The sequence below is a fragment of the Rhinolophus ferrumequinum genome, chromosome 22, assembly GCF_004115265.2.
Source record: "Rhinolophus ferrumequinum isolate MPI-CBG mRhiFer1 chromosome 22, mRhiFer1_v1.p, whole genome shotgun sequence".
Taxonomy (NCBI): domain Eukaryota; kingdom Metazoa; phylum Chordata; class Mammalia; order Chiroptera; family Rhinolophidae; genus Rhinolophus; species Rhinolophus ferrumequinum.
In genome coordinates, this window is record NC_046305.1 from 10636859 (window position 1) to 10652595 (window position 15737).

Below are 15737 nucleotides of genomic sequence, written 5' to 3' on the forward strand. Positions count from 1 at the left end.
CAGCTGACTGACCACATTTTTGTGAAAATGGCTCAAATTAAACATGTTTCCACTTGAGAAAAGCCCTGAGAACAAGGTGTGCTCCCCAAGCCAGCTGGGGGACTTGGTCCCATTAAGCCTGTCTGAGGAGGTCCTGACCTGGTAGGTTCTGCTTTCCACCACCCAGCTCCTGCCTGCTCACCCAGGGAGGCGTCAGCTCTCCTTCATGGGGCTACCTTTCAGCTGCAATCAGGTTACAGCAGGGCTTCTGGAGAGAGAAGAAGCTGGGAACTTCAGGTTGAATTCTAATCGGCTTCCTTCATTCACTTCGACATTGAAATTGGTGGGATAAAGGAAAGTCACATTTTCATTGACACCAGAGGAAAGAGAAAGAGATGAAGGTAAAGAAAAAGGGAGGGAAGAAAAGAATGTTAGAAAAGGGCCAAATAAATACACTGGAAACCCTTGCTAGGAATAAGTCAGTCAGGAATAATTACTAGAAAGAGTGACACGCACACATGCGTGTATACACACACACAGAGAGAAAGAGAAAAGGAGAATAAAAAGAGCTAATGGGAGGGTAATCCCATTTGCGCATGGCATGGCAAGGAGCAGGCAATGACAGTGAAGTCGGGGCTGCAGGGCCGGGGGCCGGGGGGTGGTGACCAGAGAGAATAGAGCAGCAGCCCACTGGCCTGCAAATTTTGTCTGAGGGGTTGGAGGAAGGTGAATGGGGCCTGGGCAGGGAGGGGAATAAAAGCCAGATGATGAGCTAGAAATGGGCAAAGGAAAGTCAGGAAATGTCATATGTCACAAAGGCCTGTCTTACTCCATCTGAGTCATTTCTGAAGAGACTTTAAGCAGGTCACAGCAGGCCAAAAGCTGCCCAAGACAAGGCGTGGAATCAGAGCTACCCCTCAGCGTCCTTGTCACTGCTCTACACGGGTTCAGCATCTGTGCTCCGATCGGAAGTTCCTGTTCAGTTTTAGGTGGCCAGAAGTGAGGATGGCTTTGGATCATTTTGAATAATCAGCTGATCTCTGCTCAAGACCCAAGACCCAGACAAAGCACTGGGCCCACGGGTTCTGGCCATGGGTCTCCAGGAAAATGTTAGCATGGCATCGTTTGGGCAGGAGTGAAGAAAATCACCTCCTGTCAAGCCTGCATTTTGAGCAAGACAGAGAGGCCGAGGCCCAACCCTGACAAACAGCGTCTTCGTGAAAAAGAAACTGGATTCTGTGGCATTCCCTCCTTCTACAGAGTGACCTCAGCAGTGACACCCAGGGCGGTGAGCATCAGGCAGGAGCTGCAGAAACAGGACAGAACAATGAGCGCCTGGGCCAATGGAAAGGACGGATGAAGGCAGCGTGTGCTGCGTATGTGCACACGTGTGTGCGCACACAGGTGTGCATGCATGCATGTGTGTTAATCTAGAGGTGGCACGGTAAGGGTGTTGCCTCCTCAGTAGGCGGTGTAAGGAGGGGGTGTTCCGATGAGCAGGGCCGTTCCTGACAACAACTTGGAAAGCCTTGGAGAAATACCTGTTCATTTTCTGTAGCTCTCTCCCCATGTCATGAGTTATCACTCTGTCGCCATCCTTCAGCACTGAAATCGAGTGATGTGTGCTAGTGTCTTAGTGGGGAATCTCCCTGGAGTTGCCCTCTGTGTCTGAGATGCCAGAATAAGAAATCAGACTATTATTTACCGGAATCTTCAAATGCATGGATTTAATCTAACCGTGGTGTTCTGAAAAATGTATCCAGAGGCCCTCGGGTACACTTTTAATTTAACCAAAAAGAAACCATTATCGCCTTTCTTCATAATCTCCAAAGTAGCTAAATAAATGTGTTTTTCCTCCTCTAACATTTTCATGTTAAGTAATCTCTCTGGCTTCCTCCACCCACATTTATTGTTTTCATTTCTCATCTGTGAAAATTTGTGATTTGCCCTTTTGCCCCAGCAAACAAATCAGACTCTAAGAGCCCCGGGCTGTGTCTATGCGGCTATGGGGATGGGAGTTATTCTGTGAATTCACTCCGGTTAAACAGAAGACACGGCAAAGCACCCCGGTGGAGCAGGGCCCTGGGCCCTCTGTCGGGTGACTGAGTCACCAGGGGTGCTGTGGCAGGGAATAATTTCATTGCCAACCTCAAAGACCAGGATGTAACCTTAAACATCGCATGTTCTTTTAATGACTCAGTAGAAATCTGTCACGCGTGACTTTGTTTACATCTTTTTGAAGCTGTTTTTACATTTTGTGAACAGGAGCTTCTTATGTAAGAGCTCAGTGACTTTACAATCTGCCACCGGGATCCTGTCACCCGGGTTCACCAGTAACGGGGTTCACTACCCAGAACCACACACAAATGCCTCAACCTGCTTCGCTTCTCCTCCGCTATTTTTTGGCAGAACCAGAGTCACCAATAAAACGTTGCAACCCCCTTGATTTGCATGCCTCGTACCTATGGTCCCCAATTCTCTGTCGTTCTTTGCTGTTGGGTCTTGAAAACTTTCATGTACAGGATAACTTTGGGACTATGCTTTACTAGCAGAATCCAGATCAATAAAATTTTAGATCGTTACAAGACTTGTGTGTTTGTTGTGGTTTTTTTGTTATTTTCTTTTTAGGATTGTTTTCAATTATTTTGGAGGGGTTCAGAAAAGTAATGTGTAATGAGGGAATACCCCACCAAATATACAGACACCTGGGAACTTCTCCCTTCTGCTAACAATTCGAGGGGCATCTACCTGGAGTTTCAGTGCCCAAAGCCTTAGGAAGCAAGAGCTCTCTGAGATCTAGTCCTTCCCCAGCTTAGCAGCTTCTTCTCCTGTCTCTGTAAATTGCACTCTTAAGTTACACTGAGCTATTTATTTGCCATTCCTAGAAAAACTTTGCTTCTTATATCTCTGTGCCTTAACACATGCTGTTCCCTTTGCTCAGAATTACTTTTGTTACTTGGTAAATAGAACAGTTCAAAATCTAACTTCTCCACGGAGCTCTAGTCCAGATTCTTAGATGTCCCATAAGTCATCCTGTAAATTGTAATCCCATAGACCTTTGCCCACACCTGTATTTGAATAGTTCTTTGAATCCATTGTAATTTTCTGCTATGTGCCCGTGTATCTCGCTAGACCGTTAGCTCTTCCAAAGCAGATACCACGTCTTTCTTCTTATAATTAGTAACCTGGCTTATCCTGGGCCACAAAAGGGAACGCAGTAACATTTGTTGGAAACATGAATGAGTGAGAGAATAAATGACGGAGTAAGATTTTTATAAGCAAACCAGAGCACACGCACACACACAGGTTCAGGTAAACTGGAGCACGAGGCAGAGGCTGAACAAAGCTACAGGTGTAACTCCTTTGCCCCACAGAATCAACCATTTGTAATCTCTTTATAGGGGCGTCCTTAATCAATTTCCTTCCTTGTCTGAAAGTCATGAATGCTTATTGCTACTTTCCTCCCGGTACATTAACCTAGATTTTTCACCGGGGAATTCGTTTTAACTATCACTGGCCTAGGATTTGGTTGCTCTACTTCAAAGGAGTGTTCGGCTATTTTAAGGTATGCAATCCGTGGGTACGAAGTGAAAAATGTAAATACCCACACACGCTGCTTACCTCTACCTTCTGGAAACATAAAATAAAACAGTGGGGAAAATGAGGCTGACCATTGATTTTTTTCCGTAATACTCCAGTACCTGATGTCATTAGTTGGCGATCTGTCAGATTGTTATCAGTTCAAGTGACAGTCTTCACATTCAAATCAATGTCCATGAATTCTTTAAGAATCATTTAAGGAAGTGTGGCACCAGATCCCTGATTTAAATCGAGAGGTAGGACATCTTCCACTTTTCATGTACCTTGTCACTTTACAACGAAAATGCCGTCATTTGTCTGGCCCTTTTTTTATATACATAGAAACTCACGCTGCTTATCACTTCTGGTTCCATTATCCTCATGATAGTTTTTTTTTTTTTCCCTCTCCCCTCCTAACAGTTGCTCCATTATTATATTAGTGTACAAAATGAGACCTCGTAGACAGTGATGATCAGAGAATAATGGAAATCAGAGATAGAAATGACAGATTAGGTCTCCCTGTCTGTTTCCTGGGGCTAATGTTCCTGTCAGTCTGTATCTCAGTGCTTTCGCCTGTCTTATTTTAAGTGACACCCACCTGGGGCCTCCACCAACTCCTTGGAGGCTCTTGTCTACGTCCTAAGACTGTCTCTACACACCGCCGGAGGGGATGACGGAGGCTTGTGCAATTACCGAGTGACGTCAGGCCCATCCTCACAAGATCTGTCTACAAGGCCAGGGGTGTGGAAGCCTGAGCGATTAGCCACCAAATCCAGTCACTACAGGGAGCCAGCCTGGATCGTTCGGGGCAAAAAGGGAAATGATATTTTGTCATCGTTTTCTTCAGCCGCAAGCTTGCAGGCTAAGAGATAGAGAGCTGGTTATCCATCATCCTTTACAACATTTTACTCACTATGAATCACAGTCAACTGAGAGCCTCAGTTGTCACATAAGCAAAAATCCTGGTTCCCCAGAAACTATGCAAACACTTCAGGGGACAGAGAGCAAGGGAACTAAGCTGACTTTAAATAGCAAATGGCACAGCACTTGGCATCTCTTAGCCGGTCCTCTGCCGTCCCCACCCATCTTTCCACAACAGCCCACCTCATATGTATTTACCCTTCCACAAACACCTTCCTCTAAATTTTGTGGACTGCCTCTCTGATATGATCTCACATTCAGTGGAAACGGAGCAATCCTTCATTTTTACTCATAGAAACATTTCATGGCATTTTGACTTCCCCAAGTTTTCTGACCTGTGACTCAGATTTCCTTTCCCTAACTCCATTCTCTCTTGTCCTATCCCTCAACCTCCACCCGTTCCAGAACATTTGCCCTCTTCTAACGTCTACGGGCATCTATCATGCCCTGACTTAGTCATCAGCTGGCCAAGTTCTCAGAGTTGAGTTCCATCCCTTCGTCATAAATCACTCCCTCGGGCTCTTCAATCATTTTTATTGCTCTTCTCCAAACTCTCACCCATTTGTCTCCATATTTATTGCTCGGAGAGTCCAGAACTGCATTCAATATTCTGGGCTTGGTCTCATCGGAATCACACAGAGGGGGCTGAGTCCTCCACGGTAATGCATGAAATGACGGTGGCGTCTTTTTTCCACCCTGTCAGGCTGCAAACCCATTTCTAATCTGTACTCCAAGCAATCACTCCGAGATGGCTTTTGACTTGATTTCTTTCTGGTTTTCCCGGTTCCATTGATTGCTCTTCTTACTTAGTGTTTACTGATCCCCTTCTCCGTAACCCAACCAATGAGGAAGCAAGCTCTCAGCACCCAGAACAACGTAGAAAGTTGCTTTTCCAAAGCAATACCAGATGGACAGTGTTAATATTTGCACAACCATGTGAACGCCACTGAATTGCACGTTTAAAAATGGTTAACATGCTAAGTTTGATGTTATGAATATTTCATCACGATAAAAACTCCTAAATTATAAAACGATAAAATTATAAAGCAATAGATAAGGTAACTTTTTACCCAGTCACATGTGCTTAGGGAAAAGCAAAGGTCTCACAAGGAAATGGCAATTGGGGATCAGGAAAAAAATATTCTTACACAGAGCACTCCTTGAGTCTTTGCATCTCCCCCCTGCTGACAGTCCCAGTGAAAATACGTTTCTACTCATGACAACTTGCAAAGCTCGTCAAGCTCTGGGAGAGCTACACGGGAGTCTGTGTGTCTCCACGTGTCTCCAACAAAATCAGCAGCCAAGTTCTGCCAGTGGAATCCTCATGGCGGGCGGCGGTGTGAAAAGGAAGAAAGGGACAGCTTGGTTTTCAAATCCCAGCTGGAGCTGCGGGGCTGCGAGGCAGAGGTGTCATCTCTGAACTCGTAAATGGAGAAAAAGTTGATATGGACGTCACTGGGACGGTATAAATATGGAAATGCACTATGACATTTTTATCCATTCGCTGTTCAGAATATAACCGCGCTCAGCTCTATTTCCCTACGCACAGTTGCTCCACGTCACGCCTGTGTGATGGAGTGGTGACATCTGGGAACAGCTAACGTGCCATCCCCTCACTTACCCCTGGTTTGTCCCCCATTCGTTCCGAATGCAAAGGTGCTTGTGTACTGGATCCTTCATGTAACCTTCATAGCAGAGGCATTCCCCTTAGAGGAAGGATTAAGGAGGGAGAAAAAGAAACATAAAGGAATTGATTAACATGGCTGTGTTTGGGAAAATTAAAAGGAAGCAGTCAGATTGAACTCAGACTCTAATAGTGGCACGATGAGATAATAAGTCCCCTCATGCCATATAGTTCCGTCTCTACCACCCACACAACTGAACACAAACCACCAATCTCTCCATTTTCCACTACGTGAGAATTTTCACTAGTTAAGAGAAATCTAACATTTACAGAGCACCTATCATATGTGCTCTATAAGCGCAAAGACTAAAAACTCTTTGAGCAAAGGAACCTTTTCATCTCTATTTCCTTGGTGCCCAATATATTGCAAGGCACATAGTAGGTGATCAATAAATGTTTAAAGACTGCAGGAGTGAATTATTTCATCAAATATTTCTAAGAATCTTGAAAAGCAGGTATTATTAGTTATGGTATGCTGATGGAGAAACTGAGGCTCGGGAAAATTAAGGGATCTGGAGACAGCTTGTAAATGGCAGTGCTAATACTTGCATCTATGTCCGTCTGCCTCCAAACCACTTTTTTCCCACCATGCCAAGCTGCTAGCCCACTGAATAACTATTATAGAAGAAACCTCTTGTGCTAATTACGGTTTTATAGGAACTCTGGGCTTTAGTTTTACAGTTTTAGTTTAAGTGAAAATGGCTAATCATCTTGGCGCTGGTAAACAGAAGGATCCCCCACAATTCTATATTTGTTTAGAATATTATTATGCTGCCTAATCATCAGTTACTCCATTATTACACCAAGAGGTCCACAACCTCTCTGAAATCATATGAAAAACTGTATATGCGTGTATGTACATCTTTCCACAGCAGGTTTGCAAAACATTCACCCAATTTACAAGTAAATCTAAGACCCCCATTGCTCTACTCAGTACCGATCTTGAAGAAAATTGTCGCTGCTTCCTTGTATAAACAATGCTTTATACAAGGCTATGTATCCCTACCCCACCGAATCTGGTTCCACTAAAACACTAACGTTAACTCTTTCACTGGCTGGTTATTTAATGTGTACGGTGGGACTTCCTGAAATTTGTAAATAGCAATAGCATACCCTCAGGAGACAGGGGGCATACAGTTTCTTTATCTCCCTAGCAAGAGACACTTAGAAAGGCTATAAATAGAATAATAGCTTTGAGCGAGTGCTATTTTCTTTTTTCAAAGACAAAAAACCAATACAAATGAAGTGAAGGGGCCACACGGTTATGAGAGAACAGGTTAGGTAGACTCTGAGCGAGGAGTCATTTAAAGGATCTTAGCTCAATCAGTCATTTCAAGATGGACCCATAAGCCGCTGCCCACCAGGGCCTTATACCAGAGAATACTCATCGTCTTCCCCACACCTGCTCGAGGCTCTGAGGAGTGGAATGAAAATGAGTAACTTCTTACTTTGTGGGGGACCCACAGAGTGTATCGGGTCAGGGCTTTCTCTCCTGTATGACAAACCCAGGCTTCCAAAAGGGTAGGACTCACGACAGGCTCGAGTGTACGGGTGTCAGCGGTGCTGAGCTGTACATAGGGATGGTTGGGGAGCTGCGTCGAACACAGGAAAGCACAGCTGGAAATTAGGTAGTTGATGATAGGCTTTCAGAGGAAGGCTGTTTCTCTTACGTCCAAAGAAAGCATGGACTCTGGACTATGAGTTATGCAAGGGCGAGGACAAGGTTAGCTTTATTCCCCCACACGAACAGGCCATTTGTAAATACTGTGTAAGGGAAAATGACTAAATTAATTAGTTTGCCCTAAATTTATACATAACGCCACCACCACTCCACTCCAAGAAGCAGCTATCCAAGCCGGTTAATGAGTCAAGGGCCCAGCTCTGTTTCTCCCTTACGGAGGTCATTTCCCAATTGTCCTTGTGGACATTAGACATAAGGTGATATTAAAGACAAACAAACAAACCAAAAAGGATGTAACTTCAAGAGGTTGTCAAACCCATTACTGTGACTCAGACTGGCCTTGGCTAGACGCTGTGCCTAGAATTAAGGATGGACAAAACAGGGAGTCCTTCCGGTGCACTTGATATCTAGTTACTACAAAACGTGTAAAAATAAATGCAGTAACAATTCAGACCTCAAGCAGAGCCTGATTTTCCTAATGATGCCAACAGCCACCATTTGTAGGGCACATTTACCTTTGTGAAATCGCCTTCATAGTCATTATCTCCTTATGAGGTTTCCATCATTCATTACTCTGTGGGGACACTGCTGACAACAGATAAAGCTTTCCTCCATGCAATGTCATAGGCAGCTCAGAGCCAGAGCAACAGAGAAATGTTCAAACTTATCAGGCTAGAGTTTGAGGAGATCCAAAATGTGCCTCTCAAATGATCCTCATTTCTGGAACCCACCAAACTTTCCTCTTCTGTATTTCTCCTCAAAACTAGTTTGGCCATCTATGTTAGAAGGAGTTCAGACTTGATGAGGATAGTTACTATGGCAACCCAATGCTAAATCTTGACTTTAAGAGGGGTTTCGGGCAAACACAGGCTCCGACTGTTAGCTGTGAATTTTAAAGACCCCACAAGGGTGTTGGATGCCCTCCTAACTAGAAGTGTTACAGTCTCTGCATCTGCTGTGACAGATGGCAGGGAACACATGATGTGCTGACTTGGTGGCAGTGTTCATAGGGTCCAATGGAAAGATGTGCCCTGGCCACGGAAAAGTGCCCAACCAGGATGGAGTGTGCCCTGCAGAAGGCACTCACAGGCAACCACCTGCCAAAGACTGGAAGCCCATTGCGAGGTGATCCATGCACAGCCTGGAGACGGCTACACTGATCTGTGCGTGGTACCCTACAGGCAGAGACCTGGAGGGACCTTGTAGGATGGACAGCCCCTTCGGTCATTTCTCATTCTGCAGATGAAGGACTGGGGCACACCTCTCATGGAAGGATTAAAGAAAGACCTTGGAGCTAGGGTTCCTCAGACATGACTGGGCCCACAAGTTCTCTGTGAGGTAAATGCAGATAAAGGCCGAAAGCCCTGAGTCACCTCTATCCTTCATGTAGCTATTGGCTTTCATTAAATGGAACTGGGTGTGCCTCCATTAAAAGGGAAATCTTTGCAAGACATCTGGACTTGGGTAATATCTAATTGCCTGGTCTCGTCCCCTCTGGAGACATCAGGCAAAAGGCAGGCTCAGACTCAAACAGCCCCACATGACTCTGGGAGGGCAGACAGAGGGAAATATTCCAAAAGTACATCCTGAAGGAAGGTGCTCTAATTGAGCCACAAAAGGGAGTTTGGAATGGGCAGACCATCCAGGTGGCAGGGACAAAATGGGAGCTGTGCTGTCCTGCCAAATTGTGTTCAAAAAATTAGGCAAAGCTAGAGAGAGAGGGACAGTGGTTCAGAGCACGGAATGGGGAGGAGGGCTACACTGAGTCTGGAAAACTGGTCCAATGACCCTCTCCAGCTTTTATACATTCCTCATGGTTGGGACTAGATTATGGGAAGATCTGGGACTAAGGGAATTTTGGTGTTCTTGGGTGGTGATTAGAACTTGATTTAGCTTGGTCGGCCATGCGCCTCGCAGACGCATAAAGACTACATCTCCTGAACATGGAAGGAGGGTCTGTGCCAAGATTGGTGGGAGCTGTGAAATTAAGCAGGTGTTTGAAGCCTCCACAGCTGCCCTCATGGCAAAGGCCAGGGATGGAGTGGAAAGAGAAGTTGCCATCAAAAAGCAATCAAACAGACATCCTACCACAATGAAAACCCTTAGAAAGTACAGGAAAAGTCAACCTCAGGCTGGATGCAGCCGGGCGTTAAGCTGTACAACCTCAATGGTCTGCTGCTAGCCTGACTCGACCAGAGACACACCTGGGTTCCAAACCTGGGAGGCTCTGGGAGAGAATGTCAGTGTGCGGCGGACAAAGGGCTTCTGGGAATTGAGCTAAGAGCTTTAGGAACATTACGTCCCTCCCAAATAGCATGTTGCTAGAATATAAAAGGGAGGCTGGAATGGAAAACAGATCAGCACGTTACCTCCAGCTCAGGTTCTTCCGTAGATTCCTGACACATTTTCAGAAAGGCTATGTAACCACCCTCTAATTGGTCTGGAGCAATATAAAGGGTCACATAACAATGCTTGTTCTTTCTCTATCCTTTTTCTCCTTCCTAGTATATTAGTTTTCTAGAGCTTCCATTAAAAAAAAATATATATATATATATATTTCTCATAAACTTAGTGGTTTAAAACAACATAAATTTGTTATCTTATAGCTCTGTAGGTCAGAAGTCTGACCTGGGTCTCACTGGGCTAAAATCAAGGTGTCTACGTTCCTTTCTGGAAGCTGAGGAGAGAGGACGTTGCCTTGCCTTTTCCACTTTTGGAGGTTGCCCACATTCTTTGGTTGTGCCCGTTCCCTCCATCTTCAAAGCCCGCAATGGCTGATGGAATCCTCTATCATATCTCTCTGGCCTCCTCTTCTGCCTCCTTCTTTGCCTTTTAAGGACCCCTGTGATTACACTGAGCCCACCTGGTTAATCCAGGATACTCTTGTTATTCTTAAGCCAGCTGTTCAGCGACCTTAATTACACCCATAACTTTAACTTATCTTTTCCATATAACACGACGTATTCACGGTTTCTGGGGACTGAGACATGGACATCTCCGGGGCCTCATTATTCTGCCTACCACACCTGGTATTCTGGACTACTGTGCAGGTGATGAGCACATACACGCTTAACTTTGGAATACTTCGGAAGGATGCCTGAGGAAAATTCCAGACCCCAGATGTTGCTCCTTTGCAGTGACTGAGCACCTGTTTGTGTGTGTGTTTGTGTGTGTATCAGAAAGTATACACGTGTACTTGCACAGTTCCACGCATCCATCTGGGCAGACCCCTCAGCGTGGCTGGGAAAGCACATGTCCCAACACTATGACATTTCCAAGGGAGTTAGCTAGAGGAATGCAAAAATAACGTCAACTTGACTTGCAGCCAATTCCCACACTCAGCTCTTTGGAGAAAGGCTCTAGGATGGAGTGTGGGAGGCGATAAAGTTTCTTACTGATGAGCGTGTGGGATGACCACATCATCCCATGTGCAGAGAAAGAAGCAGGGCAGGACGGGGGAGGGTTTCCAATTCCAGCATTAATGAAAACAAAAGTCTCTCCAGCACCATTTCCCAGCTGCTACCCCCAAATGAAGATGTCACACCTCTGTCCTGTTGAGGGGTTTGGGTTCTTACTTCAAGTCTCCCTCCATGGCTTTCCAGTTGGAAATTCATTAATTGTCACAGATAGTGGGAAGCCACTAGCAGGAGAGGGGCTTCCCAAAGTCATTTTCAACAAGGACTGGCAATGAGACATGGGGTTTCAGTGTGGACAAGCAGCATCCTGAGCTTCTGGCTCCGAAAGCAGTGGTGCTCAGTAGTGATGGTCGCTTAAATGGTTGGGAATTACAAATCGGTTAGATCCGACATGTCTGGGGAAATTGAGCAACGCTTTAAAATCCCACCTCTGCTCTGATTTCATGATGGAGAGAACACAGATTCTGCCTAGGATAGCTGTGGGACTTCGGGCAAGTCATGTGACTTCTTGGGGAATCTGAACATTGATGTCAAGGAAGGAGACAGTTTATCTCTAAGACCCCTCCCAGGTGAAAACACCAGTCCCTTATTTCCACGTGTAATTAAAAATGCTTCCTGATCTTTAAAACCTCAGTAGCAGCTCCCAAGACGCTCAGGGGATCACGCTTCTCTTGGAAGTGAGTTTCAATACTCAGACTGTCCCAGGGTCTCATAATGCAAGTCAGCGGGGGAACCAGAGATGAGCTCAGATGCATGGAGAGGCCCCACCTATAAGATGAGCTCTTTTTACTTTCCCCTGAGCATACTGCTTTGGGGCATAGCGCAGAGCCCATCTGTTTGGTTTGGTGTTTGCCTGACAGTGTGGGAGGAGCAGCGAGTAAGCGCAGTCTTAGACATCAGATGTTTAAAATGCTGTACTTTCTCCTCCATATGGGGGCCTAGAATCTCTGGGATGGGCCCACGTAAAAACTTTTCGACCTAAGAAGGTGAACTTTAGATGATATGGTGACCTACTCCCCCAAAGAGATACACTAACGAACTATAACGGAAGGAAGGGCTCCCTACTAATGTCCCTTCACCCCAGCACCTAAAAAAGATGTATCTGTACGTGTGTGTGTGTGTGTGTGTGTGTGTGTGTGTGTGTGTGTGTGTGGCATTGAGGGACTGGAGGAGTTGGCCCCTGACTCCAGCAACAAGTCACTCGAGGCTCTTAGATATCACTAATATTTCTTTCTTTTGTTCTAAGGCATCAACCTACATCGCTGGGAAGGAGCTATCTGTGGTACTGAAATCTACCGGTAACATCTTCCTCAAGACCACTGTAAATGCACCCCTTCTACAGTGAAAGTGCAAAGCAACCTGGGATGAGAGCTCTACTCCTGGGTATCCTGGAGCTCGGGGAGCACTGTGCGTGCCCCCAGGGCATACGGTGTCTGAATGTGGACCCTCTCTCTGAGAAGCCCCAACCCCATGTGATAATATAACAGCCTGAAAGATATCCACACCATTTGGCCTAGGAATCTCGCTTCTGAGATTTAGCCGAACAAAATAACTTCCAATGTGTCCTGCATTTATGTGGAAAGACATTCATTTTAGTAGTATGTGTAAAAGTTAAAAACTTAAAGCATCCTAAATGTCAAATAATAGGGGAATTATTTAAATGAGCTATAATATACGCATACAATGGAATACCAAATGGCCATTAAAATTATGTCATTGAGGATTATTTAATAGTGCTGGAAAACTCTCATGGTAGAATAAATGGAAAAAAAAAACATCGAGAAAACTCTTCTAGACTTAGGATGCTTGCAAGCCTCTAACAATCATGCATAGATAAAAGATTGGAAGGGAGGGCACTAAAATTTTAAAAGGACTTCTGCCGGAGATAGAATCATAGAGGATTATTATTTTCTTCTATAAGCTTTTGCAGACTTTCCAACTTTTCTACCATGAATATGCATACAGAGTCTAGGCCCAGGAGCCGACATCCCCCGGCTGGATGGCAAATGGGCAGTGACAGTCAACGTAAATGGATCTGTCTGGCGTGGGGTTACAGTTAGGATGCTTCCAAGCCTTCTGCCAAAAGAGGACCTCACACTGCAAGCCAACATGCTGAGGGGCCCAGCCACGCTGGCAGCCTGCACGGCCTCGGCTCCCAATCCAATCGCAGTGGTACCGTCAGAAAGGATGGCTTGGGTTTCGAGGGGGATTGCAAGAGGCATGAACTCTGACAGTTACCCGCTGCCCGGTGCTCCCGCCTACCAGTTTCGGGGTCACATTGGTGTTCACAGGGGTCCAGGAGCCGCCGAGCACAGAGGTCCATGGCCCAGGGCCCGCTGGAGTTCTGCTGAGAGAACAGCAGCACTTGGGCAGGGTTCAGCCAGTCGCTGGCGTCCAGCTGGCTCCCCTCCAGCAAGATGAAGCGGCTCCCTGCAGGGGGCGAGAGAGGAGGCATGCCCGTGTATGTGCGCGCACACACACGCTCTCTCACACACATGTGCACACACACGTCACTGAAGATGGAGTAAGGGGAGCTCTGCAGATTAGCCCGAACCCAAGTGTACCCTCCTACCCGTCCTGGCCTGTCATAAGCCCCCAAGAAAAGGATCAGCAGATGGAGGCTTAGGTACCTCCTGGACCTCCTGCCATGTCATCCCTGCCACAGGGCCCCATCCTGCCTCTACCAGTGTGGACCTAAGGAATACAGAGACAGAGCAGCTCTGTGACGGCCATGGCACGGCTGGCTCTATCAGACCCAGCCACAGGCACTGACATTCATCCAATGACAAGGACCTGCTCCCTGTCTTCACTTGCCATGAAACAACACCAGGGACAGTCCCCACTTGTTTCCAGCCTTACAGTAAGCAAGAGAACAGACACAACTAACAAGTCAATTACCCAGGTGCTCTGGGCTTACCTAACTCAGGGACTCTCAGGACCTACTCTACTCCCTCATTACATTGGGGTACCCCTGGATGCAAGTACATTATTGCTATGGAGTTCTAGGCTTAGAGCAAGTTACTGCAACCAGGAATTTCTCACCTGGGCATACCAAACCAAAGCATGGATGATGCTTAAACACCTCCACTACTCCACTTAGCTTTTTCCCTCTCGAAAGCTTCAAGAATCTTCACGTCTACCTACCTGGACCCAGTCTGCTCTACAAAAATGGGGCTTATTGAAAAACAAATAGGAATGGGAAATGGGAGTGGGCATAAAGAAGAGGAGATCTGTTCAGCTTTTTCTTTTCTTTCTTTTTTCTTTTTTTTTTTTTACCCTGCTTTCTGATTTCATCTGTGGAAAATCCAATTTTGTCCTAAGCCTGACTGATCTGGGTTTCTTTTTTCCGCACTTACAGTAATAGGTTGACCCTTGACGTCTCTATAGCTTCCTTGCCCACCCTGAAACCTTTCTCTTTGGGGAGGACAAGGCATCTCCGAAGTGGGCTTACCATCAGCGATGAGGTGCTCGGGGACGTGCAGGGTGATTTTGACAACGAGAGGGCAGCTGACATGAGAAGAGCACACCAGGCCGATCGCACAGGTGGTGATGCTGATCAGTGTCAAGGTGGTCTTATTCACGGGACTTCGGGGAGAGCCCACTGAAAACAAGACAAAAGCAAGACACGTGGCGGTGAAAATCTTGGCAGGGAGAGGTCGACTTGGCCGTTGGCTGCCCAGCCCAACAAACAGGGTCAGTTGGCACACCTAGTCCAGACAAGAAATGTGTGCAGCTGCATGACCTCAGTGACCTTCATCCTCACACAACGCCACGTCATTGGCTGGAATCAGAGGGGACTTGACCAACTGGTGGCCCTCAGGGTCAACAATGGTCAGGGGTGTGCAAATCATCTGCAGTCTCCCTGGGCCAAGCTCACAAGAGAAGTAGTAAAGGAGGGCTTTCCCCCACTGTGCTCTCCTGGCTGCGCTCCGACCTCTTGCGCAAGGGTGGCAGGCAAGTTGTAACCCTACGTTTGAACTCCCTGCACTTCCCATCACTTTTTACAGAGGGTGCTCATAACCCAACCCCTCCACTCCTGGACTCAAACTTCTCCCCAGGAAGCTTCCAAGCTCGAGGAGCTTGCACCTACTTTATGGGTGGAAGTCCTACAGGTGATTCTTAACTCTGTAAGGCTGGGAGAAGGAACATGAGGAAAGTCTGCTCTGTACAAGTAGAGGATGTTTTTGCACCAGCAGGCTCTCCCCTGCAGTCATTGGGGTACGGTCATAAATGGAAGCTTAGTGAGCAAACAGAGCTGGGGAACAAGAAACACCCCCAGGGAGTGGGGACAGGGATCGGAAAGGAGGGTTGTTCGCTGTGATTTTTGTTTGTTTGTTTTTGGTGGAGAGGATTTCACATAAAGGCAGAACAGATGTGGGAAAGTAAGAAAGTTAAGTTGCCAACAAAATGTGTGGGTCCTTTGCATTTTTCTTATGGTCTATGTTAATATTTTGTATTGATACAAATAAAAGGCATC

The 15737-nt window shown here is 46.3% G+C and overlaps 1 protein-coding gene across 2 annotated transcripts in view; it reads right to left on the minus strand.

Annotated features, from left to right (window-relative positions):
* Positions 1 to 15737, minus strand: part of ASTN1 (astrotactin 1) — a 291505-nt gene that overhangs the window by 135660 nt on the left and 140108 nt on the right. For both annotated transcript variants that reach the window (XM_033093100.1, XM_033093101.1), the window contains exons 6-8: positions 14712 to 14861; positions 13523 to 13690; positions 6101 to 6185 (exon numbers count right to left, since the gene is read on the minus strand). In XM_033093100.1, the coding sequence (XP_032948991.1) occupies positions 6101 to 6185; positions 13523 to 13690; positions 14712 to 14861 (403 nt within the window). The remainder of the gene's footprint in view (positions 1 to 6100; positions 6186 to 13522; positions 13691 to 14711; positions 14862 to 15737) is intronic.